This window comes from Neoarius graeffei, chromosome 20, assembly GCF_027579695.1.
Source record: "Neoarius graeffei isolate fNeoGra1 chromosome 20, fNeoGra1.pri, whole genome shotgun sequence".
Lineage (NCBI taxonomy): Eukaryota > Metazoa > Chordata > Actinopteri > Siluriformes > Ariidae > Neoarius > Neoarius graeffei.
In genome coordinates this window covers 6734974-6756150 of record NC_083588.1, presented here as the reverse complement: position 1 = coordinate 6756150, position 21177 = coordinate 6734974, and the positions used below count along the sequence as shown (strand labels likewise).

At 46.0% G+C, this 21177-nt stretch overlaps 1 protein-coding gene across 1 annotated transcript in view; it reads left to right on the top strand.

Moving 5' to 3' along the window:
* The first annotated feature begins 416 nt into the window (after positions 1 to 416).
* Positions 417 to 21177, top strand: part of LOC132869384 (uncharacterized) — a 103668-nt gene continuing 82907 nt past the window's right edge. The window contains 1 exon segment of the mRNA XM_060902723.1: positions 417 to 715. Coding sequence (XP_060758706.1) covers positions 417 to 715 — 299 coding nt within the window.

Genomic DNA, 21177 nt, shown 5'->3' with positions numbered 1-21177 from the left:
CCACTGTTCATATCTTCATGCACATTTTTGTTACAACACTACTTGATCATAGATAATTAAGTGCAAGGGATCCCCGTAGATTTTCAAATCTATCGTATACCTCAGTAATCTATAACTAAACAGTTTAACCTGCATGTTGAACTTTAAGGTGAAATTTCAAATGTGTATACAGTAATACTATGTAGGTCAGAAATCATTGAAGCACTGTTAAAATCTGTCCTATAATCATGTATCTAAAACCTCTCAGAGACCCTGAAAATGCACCTGAGAGCATATATTTTCAAAAAATTTTCTGGGGGGGCATGCCCCCGGACCCCCCTAGTTTCGCTTCATGCCGTTGGCGCTCAATTGTCTGTGTTTTATCATGCCACAATTTAGGGCTTAAATTTTTTTTTCTGGGGAAAACACTGATATATATGCATGGTGAGGAACTGACTCAGCCTGCTTCCATGACAGTCCAGCCAGGCCAGAGTCTCTCCATCCACTGCAAAGTTTCATACTCACTTACGAGCTATGGTGCAGCTTAGATCTTACAACCTGCAGAAAAATCTCTGGAGTGGATTGGATACATCTATACTGGTGGGAGTACAGCTTACAGTGAGAAACTGAAAAATAAGTTCAGCATCTCCAGAGACACTGCTACTAACACAACAATTCAAGGACAGAATCTGCAGACTGAAGACACAGCTGTGTATTACTGCATGAGATACACACAGTGACACAGAATAGTGGATTCCCCTTACAAAAACTTTGAGACATGTTAGAGACATCCTCGCAATACAACTAATAAACCATCTCAGTCACACTTTTACTTTTTATTTTCTTATGATTCAATTCATTTACCCAAAACATTTCTGACACCAAAAACCTCGTCCACTTCAGTGAAACCTTTCCGAGCAGCAATATTTATTTTAATTAGTGTTGAAGATTTCATCATTCAGTCCTTCTACATCATGAATATCACATGAACACTTTTCAGTAAAGTTTTAACTGATTAAAAAAAGTTCAGCTTATTGAACGACATTTAATTATTTGTGTTAATATTAGGTTTGTCCTCCACTTGAACAGAAACAAGGCAACATCTATCAGTCACTTGACATTGAATATATTTGTGGCAGCGGGGGCGTGGTCAAGCGCCGGTCTGTGACAGGAGGGCGGAGTCAGGGAAGGTAAGTGGCAAGAATCACTACACCTGAGAGCAATTAACCTGTGTTTGTGTGTCTTCCCAGTGACCGCGCCCTATATGAGGAGGGAGAGCGAGAGCAGAGGGGACTCTCTCCTGCACCAGATGACTTGCGTGTGTGTGTATGCGTGTGGCTGGGAGAGTGTGTTTGCGAAACTGAAAAGTCGAGCAATAAACATTATTGTGAACCTGATCTCTGTCCTGCCGTCCTCTGTGCTCCACCCACCAATAGTGAACCGCTACAGTGGTGCCGAAACCCGGGATCTGGAGCACAGCAGCCTCACAGCCCCATGGAGTCCTCCCCGTTTGCTGAACTGGTCCACGCCCTCGCCACGGCCCAGCAAAGCCAGCACCAGGCGCTACTCACCCTCCGAAAGGAGCAAGAAGAGCGGTTCGAGGCCCTGGTGTTGGCCCAACAAGAAGATCGACAGGCGTTCCGGCACCTCCTCGCGTCGGCGGGGTCCACCAGTGCTCCTACCGCGGGCCCGTCTCCCCTCACTGTCACCAGGATGGGCCCGCAGGACGACCCCGAGGCGTTCCTCACGTTATTTGAACAGGTCGCCGAAGCCTCAGGGTGGCCGATGGACCAGCGCGCGGGGCGCCTTCTCCCCCTGCTAACAGGAGAGGCACAGCTGGCCGCGCTACAGCTCCCCGCTGACCGCCGGCTGGCCTACGCGGACCTCCGCCGGGCCGTCCTCCAGCGCGTGGGGCGCACACCGGATCAACAGCGCCAGCGCTTCCGCGCGCTGCGGTTGGAGGAAGTCAGCCGGCCGTTCGCGTTCGGCCAGCAGCTCCGGGACGCCTGCTGGCGGTGGTTGAGGGCCAACGATCGTGACGCCGAGGGAATCATCGACCAGGTGGTACTGGAACAGTTCATCGCCCGCTTACCAGCAGGAACCGCGGAGTGGGTCCAGTGCCACCGCCCGGCGTCGCTGGATCAGGCAGTCGAGGTGGCGGAGTTTCATTTGGCGGCTGTCCCGGCGGCAGGACAGCAGATGGCATCATCTCCTCTCTCCTCTTCTCTCTCTCTCTCTCTCTCTCTCTCTCTCTCCCCCTCCTCCTGTGTCCCGTCCTCGCCCCATTCCCCCACCGCGGAGGCGGGGGCCGGCTCCACCCCAGCTGGCCTGCCGCACCCACGGTGCCCTCCTGTTTCTCCCTTCTGTGTCTGTCTCTCCCCCACCTCAGGTGAGTGAGCCCCAGATCACCGGTGCAGAGGGAAAGCCCGGGCCGGTTTGCTGGCGCTGCGGGGAGCTGGACCACCTTCAACAGCAGTGCACAGCAATGGAAGTGGGCGCGGTGGTTCGGATCCCCGACGCGCCAGAGGCCGCCCTCGATCGGGCCGGAGCGTATCGCATACCGGTGAGTATCCAAGGGGCTACATATCAGGCGTTGGTGGATTCTGGTTGTAATCAGACCTCAATTCGCCAAAGCCTGGTTCAAAACGAGGCATTGGGGGGAACACAAGCGGTGAAAGTGTTGTGTGTGCACGGGGATGTTCACCGCTACCCTTTGGTGTCGGTCCACATTATTTTCAGAGGGGAAAAATTTATATGGAAGGCGGCGGTTAATCCTCGCCTTACCCACCCTTTAATTTTGGGGACTGATTGGCCGGGATTTCGGGGTTTAATGATGCGCCGAGTAGAGAGTGGGTCCTGCCATTTGACAGGGGGAGGTCCCGGTGTCACTTTGGCGGGAGCAGCTGTCACAGAGCCGTCTACATCATCTCCGCGTCAGAGTGAGGAGCCGCCGGCTCCTCCTCTCTCTCTTGGGGAATCCCTCGCGGATTTCCCATTAGATCAGTCGCAAGACGAGACTCTGCGGCATGCGTTTGACCAAGTGAGAGTAAGCGATGGTCAAACGCTCCAGCCGAACGCCACCCCGTCCTTCCCCTACTTCGTGATTATGAAGGATAGATTATACCGAGTGACGCAGGACACTCAAACTAAGGAGCGAGTCACGCAGCTTTTAATTCCGAAGAGCCGCCGGGAATTGGTATTCCAGGCGGCTCACTTTAATCCCATGGCTGGACACTTGGGGCAGGATAAAACACTAGCCCGAATAATGGCCCGATTCTATTGGCTGGGGATTCGCGGCGATGTCCGTAGGTGGTGTACGGCATGCCGCGAATGCCAGTTAGTAAATCCAGCGGCCATTCCAAAAGTGCCTTTGCGCCCTCTACCGTTAATCGAGACCCCGTTTGAGAGAATTGGGATGGATCTCGTCGGGCCATTAGATCGGTCAGCACGAGGGTACCGCTTTATATTAGTTCTGGTGGACTATGCAATGCAATACCTGGAAGCAGTGCCTCTGCGCAATATCTCAGCACGCAGTATTGCAGAGGCACTCTTCTGCGTTATCTCCTGAGTTGGAATCCCGAAAGAGATTCTGACTGATCAAGGCACTACGTTTATGTCACGAACACTGCGCGAACTGTATGGGTTATTGGGGATTAAGCCGATCCTCACCAGCGTGTATCACCCACAAACGGACGGTTTAGTGGAACGGTTCAACCGCACCCTCAAAAATATTATTAAGAAATTCGTAAGTGAGGACGCACGTAATTGGGATAAGTGGCTCGAACCCTTGCTGTTCTCAGTGCGAGAGGTCCCCCAAGCCTCCACGGGGTTCTCCCCGTTTGAATTATTATATGGGCGTAAGCCGCGCGGCATCCTGGACGTGCTACGGGAAAATTGGGAGGAGGGACCTTCACAAAGTAAGAATGAAATTCAGTACATTATGGACCTGCGCGCAAAACTCCACACGCTCACCCACCTAACTCAGGAGAATTTGCGGCAGGCCCAGGAACGGCAAGCCCGCCTGTACAACAAGGGTACGCGCCTTAGAGAGTTCACACCGGGAGATAAGGTACTCGTACTGTTGCCCACGTCGAGCTCCAAATTGATCGCTAAGTGGCAAGGACCCTTTGAGGTCACACGGCGAGTCGGGGACGTCGACTATGAGGTGAGGCGAACGGACAGGGGTGGGGCGCTACAGATTTACCACCTCAATCTGCTTAAACTCTGGAATGAGGAGGTCCCCGTGGCGTTGGTGTTGGTGGTTCCGGAGAAGGCGGAGCTGGGGCCGGAGGTTCAAAAAGGGACATTGGCATCACGTACCTCTCCGGTCCCCTGTGGAGACCACCTCTCCCCGACCCAATTCACGGAGGTCGCCCAGTTGCAGACCGAGTTTTCGGATGTGTTCTTGCCCCTGCCCGGTCGCACTAACCTCATAGAGCACCACATAGAGACGCCCCCGGGGGTGGTAGTGCGTAGCCGCCCTTACAGGCTACCCGAACACAAAAAAAAGGTGGTTCGGGAAGAACTTCAGACCATGCTCGAAATGGGCATCGTCGAGGAGTCCCACAGTGACTGGAGCAGCCCGGTGGTCTTGGTACCCAAGGCCGACGGGTTGGTCCGGTTCTGTGTGGACTATAGAAAAGTCAACGCGGTGTCTAAATTCGATGCGTACCCAATGCCTCGTATTGATGAGTTGCTCGATCAACTCGGCACTGCTCGCTTTTATTCGACGCTGGATTTGATGAAGGGATATTGGCAGATCCCCTTGACTCCACTATCCCGAGAAAAAACAGCCTTTTCCACACCGTTTGGTTTACACCAATTCGTCACCCTTCCGTTTCGGCTGTTTGGGGCGCCTGCTACATTTCAGCGGCTGATGGACAGAGTCCTCCGCCCTCACGCCACTTACGCAGCCGCGTATTTAGACGACATCATCGTCTATAGTAATGACTGGCAGCGGCACCTCGAATATCTGAGGGCCGTCCTTAGGTCGCTGAGGCGAGCGGGGCTCACAGCTAACCCAAAGAAGTGTGCGATTGGGCGGGTGGAAGTACGGTATCTGGGCTTCCACTTGGGCAACGGGCAGGTGCGTCCCCAAATTAATAAGATGGCAGCAATTGCGGCCTGCCCGAGGCCCAAGACCAAAAAGGGGGTGAGACAGTTCCTGGGGCTGGCTGGCTATTATCGTAGGTTTATACCTAATTATTCGGACGTCACCAGCCCGCTGACTGATCTCACTAAAAAGGGGGCACCAGATCCGGTCCAGTGGACGGAGCAGTGCCAGCGGGCTTTCTCGGAGGTAAAGGCTGCACTGTGTGGGGGGCCACTTCTACACTCCCCTGACTTTTCTCTCCCCTTTATGTTACAGACCGATGCGTCGGACAGAGGGCTGGGGGCGGTTTTGTCCCAGGAGGTGGAGGGGGAGGACCGCCCTGTCCTGTATATCAGCAGGAAGCTGTTGGTGTGTGAGGGGCGCTACAGCACCATAGAGAAAGAGTGTTTGGCCATCAAGTGGGCGGTTCTCGCCCTCCGGTACTACCTGCTGGGGCGCCCTTTCACCCTCTGTTCGGACCATGCGCCCCTCCAGTGGCTCCACCGCATGAAAGATGCCAACGCGTGGATCACCCGTTGGTATCTGGCGCTCGAACCCTTTAATTTCAAGGTGGTCCACAGGCCGGGGGCGCAGATGGTCGTGGCGGACTTCCTCTCCCGTCAAGGGGGGGGGGGGGAGTCGGCTGCAGGCCGGACAGTCGCCCGGCCTGAGTCGGGCGGTGGGGGTATGTGGCAGTGGGGGCGTGGTCAAGCGCCGGTCTGTGACAGGAGGGCAGAGTCAGGGAAGGTAAGTGGCAAGAATCACTACACCTGAGAGCAATTAACCTGTGTTTGTGTGTCTTCCCAGTGACCGCGCCCTATATGAGGAGGGAGAGCGAGAGCAGAGGGGACTCTCTCCCGCACCAGATGACTTGCGTGTGTGTGTATGCGTGTGGCTGGGAGAGTGTGTTTGCGAAACTGAAAAGTCGAGCAATAAACACTATTGTGAACCTGATCTCTGTCCTGCCGTCCTCTGTGCTCCACCCACCAATAGTGAACCGCTACAATATTTAAGATGAGTAATGAATTAAATCACGAGGTCTCACTGATGGCAGAATAAGAATGATGTGTGGAAAACAAATACACACACTGAAAGACAGACAGACAGCTGCAATTATCATTTCTAATTTTCTCGGGGGTTTCAAGTCTATAATCCTCTACTGGGTTCATGCCATGTTTCCTCCAAATACCAAACATGATTGTGGCAGCGGGGGCGTGGTCAAGCATCGGTCTGTGACCAGAGGGCGGAGTCAGGGAAGGTAAGTGGCAGAATCACTGCACCTGATGTCAGTTAACCTGTGTTTGTGTGTGTTCCCCAGTGACCGCGCCCTATATAACAAGAGAGAGAGCAGAGGAAGGGAGCTCTCTCCCCAACCAGACGACTGATGTATGTGTGCGTGTCTGTGTGACTGGGTGATTGAAAAAGCTGAAAATAAAGAGCTTTTTGAAACTCAGTTCTGGCCTGCCGTACTTCTGTGCTCCACCCACCCGCTCAAAGTCCTGCAATGATAAACAAAGTTTCACAAACAAACTCTAAATTTATGGCTCTGATGTTTGTCCTTTTGTGTGATTTGTACTTTGGGAGGACAATGTGTCAGAATAATTTCTCACATCAAGAAATGAATGAATGCTGAGAGAAAATGAAATGCAGACTTTTGCAAATCTCTAAGTAAAACTGAATCTTATAGTGGATTTCTTTGAATTTTTTTTTCAATTCACCCCATCGTTGATTATTTTTCTATCACTGCACACTCTATAACTATTGTGTTTTATTCATTCCCGAATGTGGTGATATTCTCATGTGATTGCTTCATATAAATTCACCTGAAAACAGGTAATAGTCCATAAGCTCACCCCTGAATAACTGTTTTCATCTTTTTAATTGTTCAAATATTTGGTCTAAATATTTGGTCCAATATTTGCCTCCTGGACGCCTCCCTGGGGAGGTGTTCCAGGCATGTCCCCCCGGGAGGAGGCCCCGGGGAAGACCCAGGACACGCTGGAGGGACTATGTCTCTCGGCTGGCCTGGGAACGCCTCGGTGTTCTTCCTGAGGAGCTGGCCGAGGTGTCTGGAGAAAGGGAAGTTTGGGCTTCCATGCTCAGACTGCTGCCTCCGCGACCCGGCCCCGGATAAGCGGAAGAAGATTTGGTCCAAATTATTATTTTTTTTAAACTCACAGATTAGAGATGTTTGAGAGACGGGAGGTTTTCACATGTAGATGCATCAATGAAATTTCCCCTTCGATAAGGAGTGCCTCTATACAAATGTCCTTCCCTGTTATATATTTAAGCAGTGAAGACCAAGAGCTTTTACTTCTTCTGCTTCAACATACACCATGATCTCTACATCCCTCCTGCTGCTGCTGCTGCTGGCAGCCGTACACTGTCAGTGTTTTTACATTTGATATTTAATACAGTTTTATTTTTACTGGCAGCTTTTTGCTTTTCCAACATTTAAAATAATTTTTCTTTCCCAGGTGTTCACTGTGTTGAGCTGATCCAGACCGGATCCACAGTATTAACCGCTGGTCAGTCACTGACTCTGACCTGTAAAGTGTCTGGATATTCATTAACTGATAGCAGCTACGCTACACACTAGATCCGACAACCTGCAGGAAAAACTCTGGAGTGGATCGGATGGGTAGGGTCTGATGGGAGCACTGGCTAAAGTGAGAAACTGAAAAGCCGGTTTCAGGTTTCCAGAGACACATCCAGCAGCACAGTAACATTAACAGGGCAGAACATGCAGACTGAAGACACAGCTGTGTGTTACTGCACTCATGAACCACAGTGAGACAAATCAACAACATCCCTGTACAAAAACACCTCATACAGTGTACAGTATAACAATGTCCACAAGATGCAAAACTTATCAATCCTTTTTCACTGATACTTTCATATTTGATGGAAAATTATAGTATTTAATAAAGAGGCTTCTGTTCCATGAAAAGCCACACATTCTCCATCAGATGAATCTCCTCCCCATGTTTTAAATAAATTTCACTGGAATGGAGTTTGAATCATTTGTGTCATTTCAAACACACAACCAGGAGTTTTAATCAAAGAACTGCATTACAATGATATTCTTTCAAGATTAGTCTTATTGAGCCTTTTATTCCTTTCTTCATTTCACAGAATATTTCATGAACGTTAAAATAAATGTGTAAGTGTTTCTGCACCTATAGAGGGAAGTATCTCACTTCTCCTGAGGTTAAACTCATGAAACTTGTTTTTTTATGCCTCCAGCACCGTAAGTTGCAGGAGGCATTATGTTTTCGGGTTGTCCGTCTGTCCCTGCGTCCGTCCATCCGTCCGTCCGTGCGTCCGTCCGTCCCGAAACCTTGTGAACACGATATCTCAAAGGCTAATGAAAGGAATTTCACCAAACTTTCACCATTTGTGCACTTTGGGACAAACATGAAGTGATTAGATTTTGAGATCAAAAGGTCTAAGGTCAAGGTCACTGTCAGGTCAAATGTCTGTCCGAGAACCTTGTGAACACAATATCTCCAAGGCAAATCAAAGGTATTTCACCAAACTTTCACCATTTGTGCATTTGGGGACAAAGATGAACTGATTAGATTTTGAGATCAAAAGGTCTAAGGTCAAGGTCACTGTGAGGTCAAATGTCTGTCCGAGAACCTTGTGAACACAATATCTCCAAGGCAAATCAAAGGAATTTCACCAAACTTTCACCATTTGTGCAAGGTGCAGGAGGCATTATGTTTTCGGGTTGTCCGTCCGTGTGTGTGTCTGTCCCGCAACCTTGTGAAAGCGATATCTCAAAGGCTAATGAAAGGAATTTCACCAAACTTTCACCATTTGTGCGCTTTGGGACAAACATGAACTGATTAGATTTTGAGATCAAAAGGTCTAAGGTCAAGGTCACTGTCAGGTCAAATGTCTGTCCGAGAACCTTGTGAACACAATATCTCCAAGGCAAATCAAAGGTATTTCACAAAACTTTCACCATTTGTGCATTTGGGGACAAAGATGAACTGATTAGATTTTGAGATCAAAAGGTCTAAGGTCAAGGTCACTGTGAGGTCAAATGTCTGTCCGAGAACCTTGTGAACACAATATCTCCAAGGCAAATCAAAGGAATTTCACCAAACTTTCACCATTTGTGCAAGGTGCAGGAGGCATTATGTTTTCGGGTTGTCCGTCCGTGTGTGTGTCTGTCCCGCAACCTTGTGAAAGCGATATCTCAAAGGCTAATGAAAGGAATTTCACCAAACTTTCACAATTTGTGCGCTTTAGGACAAACATGAACTGATGAGATTTTGAGATCAAAAGGTCTAAGGTCAAGGTCACTGTGAGGTCAAATGTCTGTCCGAAAACATTGTGAACACAATATATCCAAGGCAGATGAAAGGAATTTCACCAAACTTTCACCATTTGTGCATTTGGGGACAAAGATAAACTGATTAGATTTTGAGATCAAAAGGTCTAAGGTCAAGGTCACTGTGAGGTCAAATGTCTGTCCAAAAACCTTGTGAACACAATCTCTCCAAGGCTAATACAAGTAATTTCACCAGGTCAACATTACTGTGAGGTCAAATGTCCATCCCCAAATCACAACTTAATAAGGCGTGTAGTCTACCAGGCGGAGGCATCCCCATCGATGCCGTTGGCGTCGAGTTCTATCTAGTTTTTTTCTGAAATGAGAAAAGACACAAGTATGATCTCTCAGAATTAGGAGCAGAGACATCATCTAAATAACAGCAGTTACACACTCAACACATCAGTTCAGACACCTTCAACATGTATATTATAAACACTGATATAGACAGTGACTAAAAACTTTTATTCATTCCATACAGTATGTTCATTAATAATTAACAACCATCTCTAAAGTGAAGGAAATTACTAAATTACAAGAACTTTGAAGGTCACTTGCATGTTCACCAATTATGAAAAACAACCACTAAACTGAACTGACAAACTGTAAAATGTGTCATCGCTCTCATCCTTGGCACATGCAAAATCAGCCCGTGGATCTTGATATTATAGACCTGACTCTATTGGTTAAAAGGATGTCGATGCAAATCCATCCTGTTCTTATTTGCTCTGCATAAAAATCAGCTCGTTGCTCAGCTAAAGCTTATATCACCCAACTGAATTCCAGAACTTCAAGCCATCACAGAGTTTGATTATGGGGCTGAGCGTCATTCAGCAGTGCATTTTTATCCTCATGTTAACACAAGGTCTCTGAGACTTCTTTATATGTTTCCCACTGAGTGTATGATCGAATGTGTTCATGATTATTTCTGATTGTTTTATCTGGCAGGTTTTTGCAGTGCTGAGATCAGACTGGACCAGTCTCCTGCTGTGGCAAAGAGACCTGGAAAAACTGTGAAGATCTCTTGTAAAATAAGTGGATATTCGGTGACAAGCTACAACGTAGACTTGATACGACAGAAACCAGGGAAAGCTCTGGAATGGATTGGGGGGATGAATACAGGCAGAAATCCAGCAACATATGCAGAGTCTGTAAAGAACCAGTTCACCACGACAGAAAACGTCCCAGCAAGCACACAGTACTTAGAGGCCAAGAGTCTGAGGACAGAGGACACTGTGGTTTATTACTGCTCCCGAAGACCCAGTGACTGGAGCTAAGGAAGCAACTGTCCAAAAGCCAGACATATATTTTTAACACAGCATTTTATTGAACGAATCGTTACTGTTGTCATTTTTGCAAATGATAATATAATCTCCCTCTTACTGTGGTTATAGAACTGCTCAATCACATCTGTTCACTTCACTCAATCCACAGAGCTACAATAATCTCAGAAACTGAGCTGTTTCAGTTCATGTTCCATGATGATTTGTGTTCAGGAGACCACAAGACAACAATTAATTGTTCCCCTGAGTTGATCACCAACACTGTTGGAGTGAGGTGTTTCATGATACACTGCTTTGACATGATGCCACATACACACCCTTTTCTTGGGGAAAATCCAACTCAAGACTAGAGCATATTATATATTTGAAAAAATAACACAAATTATGAAGAATAACTCAATTTGACTCCAAATTTTTGACTTTGAAAGACCTTGCTGGAACTCCAACCTGATTTTTAATATAATTTTTTTTCACAGTTTGGTTAAAATTCACTCCAGAATCAATAAAAGAACAGCAATATTCTCATTGGGTTCAATGCTTTCTGTCTCTGGGTCCGCAGTTTAACTGAAATGTTTCGTGCTTTCAGCTGATTCCACATTCACTCTTCTCGAGACAATCATGGCCTACAGTGTTAATGAAGCACCTGAGCATGAAAAAAGTCATCCAACTATCCTTTCGGATCACTCATCTCAAATGACTGACATTTTTCCTCCCATATACAACACCTGTTTCTTCAAGTAATCATGTTTCGTATCGTCTATAACTCCTCTGTAGGTTGGGCATGCAAATGAGACTTTCCCTTTATAAGCACAGACTCCAGCCCCATTATTTCCACTGAGTTCAGACGTTTTTTCAGGAACAGCCATGCAATCACTCGTCAGTTACTGTTTTATGTTGACATTGTTGACCATAACCCGTGAGTAACAGCTTATTTGTGCATGTATCACTCAGATAAACTGTGTAATGATGTAAATCTATGAAATGATGAAATGTATTTGACAGGTTGCGGATGTCAGACACTAACCGAGTCTGAGTCGGTGGTCATTAAACCTGGAGGATCTCATCAACTCACCTGTACCTACTCTGGGATTAGTGATGATAATGCAGACATTGCCTGGATTAGACAGGCACAAGGAAAAGGCCTTGAGTGGATCTGATATATTTCTGCTCCGAGTGGTAGTACTAAAGAATACTCTCAGTCTGTTCAGGGAAGATTCACCATCTCCAGAGACAACAGCAAAGACCAGGTGTATCTGCACATGACCAGCCTGAAGACTGAAGACACAGCTGTGTATTACTGTGCTCGTGATCCACAGTGAGACAAATCAACAACACCCCTGTACAAAAACACCTCATACAGTGTACAGTAGAACAGAATGTCCACAAGATACAAAACTTATCTGACAAGTCGGTCTCAAAAAAAAAAAAAAAATCCCAGAAAAAAGAATCAACCCCTTCATCAGATTCAAGAATTCAGCAGCACAGTGGTATCAGTGCATTTCATCTGTTTCATTCATCTTTCAGGAAGTTTCTTTATTTTGCTCTTTAAATGAAATTAGAGAAGTTTCATCACAGAGAGTGAAGAACAAACTCCATCATAAAGACACGGTTATAAATGACTTAATTTCCCACTGATACTGTATCTGAGTGCTTTCTCTCTTTTAAACTGTGCTGATACAAATGATCCAATCTGGAATTCAGACTTCCTTCATTTGTATCACTGCTCCATGCGAGGCCTTTTTACTGACAGCAAAACCATTTGAACCTTTTTCTTTAAAATTTCTCCTTCCAGTTCTGGATATTTTGAAAACAGGACTTTTGTTCCTCTAGAGGGCAGTCTGTGCAAACTCAACCATTTCAACCTGTTGCTCTCTGCACATTCAAGCCATTTTTCTTCTCACATTCTGCTATGAATCATGACCCTCAGATTAAACAGAATTACGTACAGCATATCAGCAACCTGTGTTGTGTTGATCAGTAGATAAGGCTCTTTGTTCTGGAGAACCTGATTTCATGGTAAATTCAGAAGGATTGAAAGAAGGAAGTTGATCAATTGTCTAATTTTATACAAATAAAACCCTGTTTAAACTTTTCATCTGAAATGTGAATCTGTATGATGTAACACTGGATAAAATCATATCCTTTTTTCATTCAGAGTCATTAGAATGGTTGAATTGTTCTGTGGATAATTAAGGGTTCTCAGCTTCAAAATGGTCCTACTTGGAACTCTTTCCAACAGTGAAACATTCTGTTGTCAGGTTCCACATAGAACCTTCTAATCATCCACTCATCTCTTCACTGAGCAGCCTGTGGTTCAACATGGCAGTGTATTGGGAGCTCATGTGATGCTGTGTGACATGTTTTCTGCTGCATCCTTGTTCATGTCACTGTGGTTTCAAGAACTAATGTGTTTATATTGGGGAAAAGAACCAACAGAGTTTGCGAGAAAATATTGCAAAGAAAAATAAATGCAGAAGGGGGCAGGAGGGGAATTTATGTCCTCAAGCACAGATGATAATTATCGCCCAAAATTTAGTATCTAATCCTTCTTGTGAGTTTCTCTAAATGTATAATTCCCTCTATTATTGATTTATAAATAACGGAAGTTGGGAAAGAGCTTTCTGTCTTTGAAAATATTAGTTCCATTAAAACACCAATCCAGCCACTGGGGGCGCATAAGCGTACTCTTGGTGCCAGTCCCAAGCCCAGATAAATTGGAGAGGGTTGCGTCAGGTAGGGCATCCGGCATAAAACTGTGCCAAATCTAACATGTGGAATGAAAAGAGAAATACCATACCGGATCGGTCAGGGCCCGGGTTAACAACGACCGCCTCTGGTACTGTTGGTCAACAGGGTACCGGTGGAAAGTGTGCTACTGTTGTGCCAAAACAGAGAAGGAGAAAGAGAGGGGGGAGGCGTGTGAGGAGAGAGCGTGAAAGATGGAAGGGAAGGAGCTTAGAATTGAGGGTAGGAACACTGAATGTGGGAACATTGACTGGCAGAGCGAGAGAGTTAGCAAGTATGATGGCAAATAGGAAGTTGGACATTTTGTGTGTGCAGGAGACGAGGTGGAAAGGAAGCAAGGCCAAGAACATTGGAGATGGATGCAAGTTGTTTTATTATGGAGTCAATGGAAAGAGAAATGGCATTGGTATTGTTTTAAGGGGAGAGTTGGTCAACAGTGTGACTGATGTGAAGAGGGTGTCAGATAGAATGATAGGCATGAAGTTGGAGATTCAAGGCGTGGTAATCAATGTTGTGTGTGCATACGCCCCACAGGTTGGATGTGAGAATGAAGAGAAAGAGTCTTTCTGGGAAAAGTTGGATGAAGTGGTAGAAAGTATACTGAGGGAGGAGCGTGTGCTGATAGGAGCAGATTTCAATGGACATGTTGGCAAGGGAAACAGAGGAGATGAGGACGTGATGGGCAGATATGGTGTAAGAGAGAGAAATGTGGAAGGGCAAATGGTGGTTGATTTTTCAAAGAGAGTGAATTTGGCAATATTCAATACATACTTCGAGAAGAAAGAGCAGCACAGGGTGACGTTTAAGAGTGGAGGAAGATCTACACAGGTGGACTACATGCTCTGCAGAAGGGATAACTTGAAGGAGATTGGAGACTGCAACGTGATGGCAGGGGAGAGTGTAGCTAGACAACATCAAGTGGTCGTGTGCAGGATGAGCTTGAAAGTGGAAAAGAGAAAGCGTGAAATAGTGGAGCCAAAGATTAAGTGGTAGAAATTAAAAGAGGTCGAACATCAGAAGGAGTTTATAGAAGAAATGAGATGAGCATTGGGGGAGGGGGGACACGTTGTCCTGCTGTTGGAACAGCTGCCATATGGTCCTCCGCCAGCTCGATGGCCTGATCCAGCGACGCTGGGCGATGGCACTGGACCCATTCCGCGGTTCCTTCCGGAAGTCGAGCGACGAATTGCTCCAGCGCCACCAGATCGATGATTCCCTCGGCCTCGCGGTTGTCGGCCCTCAGCCACCGCCAGCAGGCGTCCCGGAGTTGCTGGCCAACCGCGAACGGCCGGCCGACCTCCTCCAGGTTCAGCGCGTGGAAGCGCTGGAGGACGGCCCTGCAGACAGCGCTCGAAACTAACGGTGTCCCGATGTCCCGGGGACCATAAAAATGTCATCGGGACACAAAATTATCATATCTGGGACAATCCCGGGACAATGGAAAAAAATAGATCTAGAAAAAAAGTTCTACATTACATTACATTTGTTGTCCAGTTCTGGGCGGCACGGTGGTGTAGTGGTTAGCGCTGTCGCCTCACAGCAAGAAGGTCCAGGTTCGAGCCCCGTGGCCGGCGAGGGCCTTTCTATGTGGAGTTTGCATGTTCTCCGAGTGTCCGCGTGGGTTTCCTCCGGGTGCTCCGGTTTCCCCCACAGTCCAAAGACATGCAGGTTAGGTTAACTGGTGACTCTAAATTGACCGTAGGTGTGAATGTGAGTGTGAATGGTTGTCTGTGTCTATGTGTCAGCCCTGTGATGACCTGGTGACTTGTCCAGGGTGTACCCCGCCTTTCGCCCGTAGTCAGCTGGGATAGGCTCCAGCTTGCCTGCGACCCTGTAGAACAGGATAAAGCGGCTAGAGATAATGAGATGAGATATTTCAGTTCTCTAAACTGCTCTGATCAGTTGGAGGTAAATCTCCTCATCTACAGATGTGACAGAGCTCAGAAATTGTGCCTCTTGTTGCTTGGAAAGTATGTTCACTTCACTCAGTGCACAATGACAAAATAATCTCACAAACTTAGCTGTTTAAATTCATACTCCGAGCAACACCAGCATGATTTGTGTTCAGGAGTCCACAAGACAACATAAGTTGAGAACCAGCACCATCAGAATGAGGGGTTCAGTGATGTACTGCTCTTCTGGATCGATAAATGAAACTTCAAGATTTGACATTGCCATCATAAACATTAAAAAACATAAACTAGGATCTTCAGACACATGAGATTGAGTTCTGTCTTCATGCACCTCTCAAGAGTGCAGCCTGAGCAGGGCTGATAATGATATAAAAGCTTGTTTTTCTCATCATCATCATTATTATTATTATTATTATTATTATTATTATTATTATTAATTTATTTTTATGTATTATGTCAAATTCAGTTTATTTTTCAAGACAACCAAAATAAGAAGGGAGAATTGCATAATTTATTTATTTATGAACCATTATTTTCAACAAAAATAAATATTACGAGTAATAATCCAGACTTTTTTTTTTTCGTTTCCGTTTCCGGTTGAGAGTACGTCGTGTGCGTTCTGGCTGCCGCTTCTCACCAGAGCTTTTTTATTTTATTTTATTTTATTTCTTTTTCTAATTTTTTTTGTGTGTTTGTGTAGTTTGATGTTTGTTTGAGTGTTTTGTCCGCTGGTTGTGGTGTAGCTCCGGACCTAGTTTTGGGCGTTGGTTCCCTCCAGGCCTTGGTTCGCCGTGGGCGATTCCTGCGCTCCCAGCTGTGGACTGCAGTGAGCTCGTTGCTCATTTTACATCGTGGTTGTCCAGCGCTCTGTGCTTTAGCGCTTGGCGTGATGTTCCCAGCGATGTTGCTCGGTGGTGTCGCGGCTGTGCAGGCGGTTTGGGACACACCAGCGCTCTGCATGGCGGAGCTTCTCTGCTCGCTTTGTGGATCCACGGCGTGGTGTTCGAGCGATGTTGCTGACGGCGTCACGGCGGCAGTGCTGAAGATGTGGGACTTGTTTTCGTGCGCCTTTTGGTGGGACTGGGGCTGCTACACCAGGGGAATTACATCCTGACCCTACTTGGTGGACTTTTTACTTTTTATTATTTATATATTTATTTTTTATCTATTTTTTCTTTCCTTGTCTAGAATTGTAAAGCGTCCTTGGGTTTTTTGAAAGGCGCTATATAAAGTTAACTTATTATTATTATTATTATTATTATTATTATTAATCATAAATTAATTCCCACATTAACTTGATGTTAAATCGAGACATGTGAAGTGACTGTGATGAACATCTGCAGAGCTGCACCCAACACAGCTCCTCTGTAATGTTTATGCAAATCTCCATCTCCTCTTGTAATATTAGCACCGTGCTTATCCCGAGAGGAAGCGGTTCTCATTCGTCCTCCTTCAACACAAACATGTTTGCTTCAGCTCCACTGCTGCTGCTGGCTCTCACCCCCTGTGAGTGTTTGGATTGAAGCTTTATGAGTTCATCTGATCCTTTCAGTTCAACATGCCAACCTTTTCTTTTTCTCTTTTCACAAATGTGTTCTGTGCTCCTGAGCTCATCCAGCCAGATTCAGTGGTGATAAAGCCAGGAGAGACTTTAACCATCACCTGTAGAGTGTCTGGAGCTTCGATCACTGATAGCAGCAGCCACCATGGAACAGCTTGGATTCGACACCCTGCAGGAAAACCTTTGGAATGAATCAACACCATTGATTATGAGGGGGATATTTACAAGAAAGATTCACTGAAAGACAAATTTGTCATCTCTCGAGACACTTCCAGTAACACTGTGACCTTACGGTGATAGAACATGCAGACTGAAGACACAGCTGTGTATTACTGCGCTCGAAGACCACAGTGAGACAAATCAACAACATCCCTGTACAAAACCACCTCATACAGTGTACACTATAACAGAATGTCAACAAGAGACAAAATTTATCCATCTACGGCAAACTAAAAAATAAATAATCCCACAAATTACAACAGAGTTTCATGTTAATTTTTTTGTTCGTTTGTGGCATAGATTTGAAAGCACACTAATACATCTCTCACACTGCTACACATTTATACACACTATTATAATCACATCACTAACAAGAACTTGTTCTGATGTTATATCATTCAATAACAATAATCACCCCAAAAAAACAGAGTTTGTGTATCATGTGAGAGAAAGTGTGAGAGCATTTTATCATACCTTTGAAGAAAAGGAGAATTTTTCCATTCTCATGATCCCAATGTCCTCAAGCATTAAAAATAATTATCATTCTCACATTCAGTCTTTCATAAATACGAACCAAATTCAGCACCAAAGAACATTTTTTTCATTGTGATGATTAAAACCTGTCGAGGACAGAAACCAGCGGGCTGTTTTGAATGGACCAGCATCACAATATGCAAATGTTTCTGAAAAATGTTCCCCCTTCCAACTACATATCGAGAAATATCAGCCTCACTGTGGGCTCTGGAGAATTTAGCACTGCTTATAGTTCAACAATGTTCCTTCCATTTTTGCTGCTGCTGGCAGCTTCATCCTGTGAGTTTCACTTCAATCATGAACTCAGAGCTTATAGCTCTGTAAACCATCTGTAACACTTTTTTTTTTTCGGGGTGGTGAAACACTGAAGCACTGGGACAGGCGGGTTCATTGCAGGGCAATTTTCATTTCAGCTTTTATTCTGATTTCACATCCAAACACGCTCACAGGGAAGCGCTTTCTCCCTCCACATCAGCCCTCAGCTGGCACTGAAAGACACACACGCACACACATACGGACCAGTAATTTGACACAGGTGTGATCGTTTTGCCACTGACCTTCCCTGGCCTCGCCCTACAATCACAAACTGGGGCTCGACCACGCCCCCACTGCCATGCCCACTCAGTCATAATTTTCTTTCCATTGCAAGAAAGTAAGTTTGAATAGTTTGTGCTATTTTTAGATCCATGGCATTATTTTTTTGATTATCTTTTTATTATAGTTTCAAAAAGGGTACATCAAAGACAGATGTACAGATACTATAAGGATGGGGCATAAATGAAAGTAACAAGAAATACAAATAATTAAAAAAATAATTATTATTATTAGCCCTGTGATGACCTGGCAACTTGTCCAGGGGGTACCCCGCCTTTCGACCGTAGTCAGCTGGGATAGGCTCCAGCTTGCCTGTGACCCTGTAGAACAGGATAAAGCGGCTAGAGATAATGAGATGAGATTATTATTATTATTATTATTATTATTATTATAAAATAATATAAAAACACAGAACACAACACACAACTCATGCTGGCAGCAAACCCAGACAAAACTATTCATAGAAGCTCTTTAAGGGCAGCAGCTATGTTCATCCATGTGTTCACAGTGGTTTCCTTTGCCTTGTTAATTTTTGCAGTTGTCCCCTCTAAACAAACAATATAATGGAAAGAGACTATCCAGAATTGTCTAAGATTGGTATCTGGGTGTATCCATTGACATAATATAGTTTTTTTAGCAGTGGTGAACCCTGCCATTAACACCCTTTTATCACACAGTGAGAACTGGTACATTGAGTCATCATTAAGTAAAAGTAAGCAAGGGTTCAAGTCAAAGTGTAGACCTGTGAGATCATATAACGTATGAATGACAAACATCCAGAAAGTTCGTATCATTGGACAGACCCAGAACATGTGTAGAAATGTACCAGTTGTTCCTGTGTTACAGATCGGGGGCGTGTCTATGGGGGGGCAGGGGTGGGCAGTGCCCACCCTGAGATAAGCCTTGCCCACCCTGATAAATTGGTTGCCCATCCTATAAAAAACGCCTGTGAATATCATCACAATATGTGCGATTTTTCTCGGAGGTAGCGTCTTGTGTTCTCCTTTAAATCCATTTTGCACTCTACTGCTTTCTCATTGGCCATTTCGAAAGGGAAGGGGAGGGGGGGTGCCCTGCCCACCCTATATATAAAAAACCTGCGTGCGTGCTCGCTCTACGCACATGCGGTAGTAGCAAAGTCAGTGTGTATGGCAGTACTGTAGATTCCGAGTTAATAGTTAACAGTAATACATTGCTTACTTTCCCTTCTGATAGTCATGCATAGGTTTCTCATTAAAAAGCAGACACCCTCACCCCCCGTGCCCAGCACTTCCTCCGATACTGAGGACGTTTCTCAGCCCAGCACCTCTGCCCTCAACCAAAGTTGCCTCAACACCGTGCTAAGCACTGCATCTTTGTCGGTGGATGCTAACATCGTACATGTCTCTGTTCCCGTTGATGCTAGCACCTCTGCTACAACAGATATTACCGATAAAGATGCATTGCTCTGCACAAACGTTACAGGCATACAGTCTTCTGTTCCCCTTGATTTAAACACGGATAGCCCATCTCAGCCCATTCTAAAAATTTATCCAAAACGCCTTTTTGGCCAAACCTACCAGTCATTTAGTGCAGGCTGGTTTCAGTCACGGCCATGGTTGGAATATTCAGTCTTGCAAGATGCCAGCTTTTGCTTTGCCTGTCGCAAATTTAGTTTAAATTCGGACAACATATTCACCAAACGTGGGTACACTAATGCCGCTTTTCCACTACAAACGCGGCTGAGCCGTGCCGTGCCGAGTCGAGCTGAGTCGAGCTGAGCGGGGCTATTGAAGTTGCATTTCGACTACAACCGTGCTGAACCGTGCTGGCTGGAAGTGGGTGGACACATTGGGTGGAGTTAGCGAAAGTGGGTGGACGTCACGTGATGTCGTTAAGCAGCGCAAACAGTGACATCAGTGACAGTGGCGGAACAAGTCAGAGCCGGGCCGGGGGCGGGGCAAATGACCGGGCCCTTTATTAAAGCTTATCATAACATCATTTTAGGCTACAAAATGTCCGCAACTACGGTGTTTACCAATTTCAACACTACCGGGTGCAACTATGTTATTTAGTACATCAAGTCCTTCAAACGAACATGTAATTCAGAAACAAAAAACATTAGGATACTGTACATGGCTCATAATAAAACATCAATAGCCTATACTGCGCACATTATTTGAAGGGCATACGAATGAGCGCTCAGAGTGGTGACAGGAAGAGTCAGAAATAAAAGGAGGGCGGTGCAAACCTCACTGAATGCACTGTGTTTACCAATTTCAACACTACGGGGTGCAACTGTTATTTTGTACATTAAGTCCTTCAAACGAACATGTAACTCAGAAACAAAAAAACATTAGGTGACATACTGTACATGGCTCATAATAAAACATCAATAGCCTACTGCGCGCATTATTTGAAGGGCATACGGCGAGCCTTGCGCTCCGCGAACTCGTCCACGATGCTCTGTATGTCACTGATTCAGTGATCTTTTAAGCGGTAGTCTCACGACCCGAATAGTAAACAATAAACATGGAGGACATGGAGTCGTTAGTGTTGCTGGTCTTGGTGCTGTGGCTTGTTGTCACCGACAACGCCAACAGATACTGGCAAGAGCGTATAGATGAGGCGAGGCGCATAAGGCTTCAGAAATTCTCATAATTCTTCTTCTTCCGGGTTTGCGGTGTTTACAGATCCCAGCGCGCTCGCGGGGCGTGTGTGGGCATGTGAGGACACGCCTCCTCACCAATCAGTGCACAGGGGAGTGTCTGCTCACGCCCCCAGCCTCAGTCGGCACGGTTTGGCTCGCTTCAGCCCCACTCCAAAACGGTGCGAGTTTTAGGGGCTAAGCAGGGCTGAAACGAGCTGAGTCGTGCTGGTTTTTGGTAATCGAAACGCGAGCCGTGTCGGGCTGAAGCGAGCTGAAGTGAGCTGAA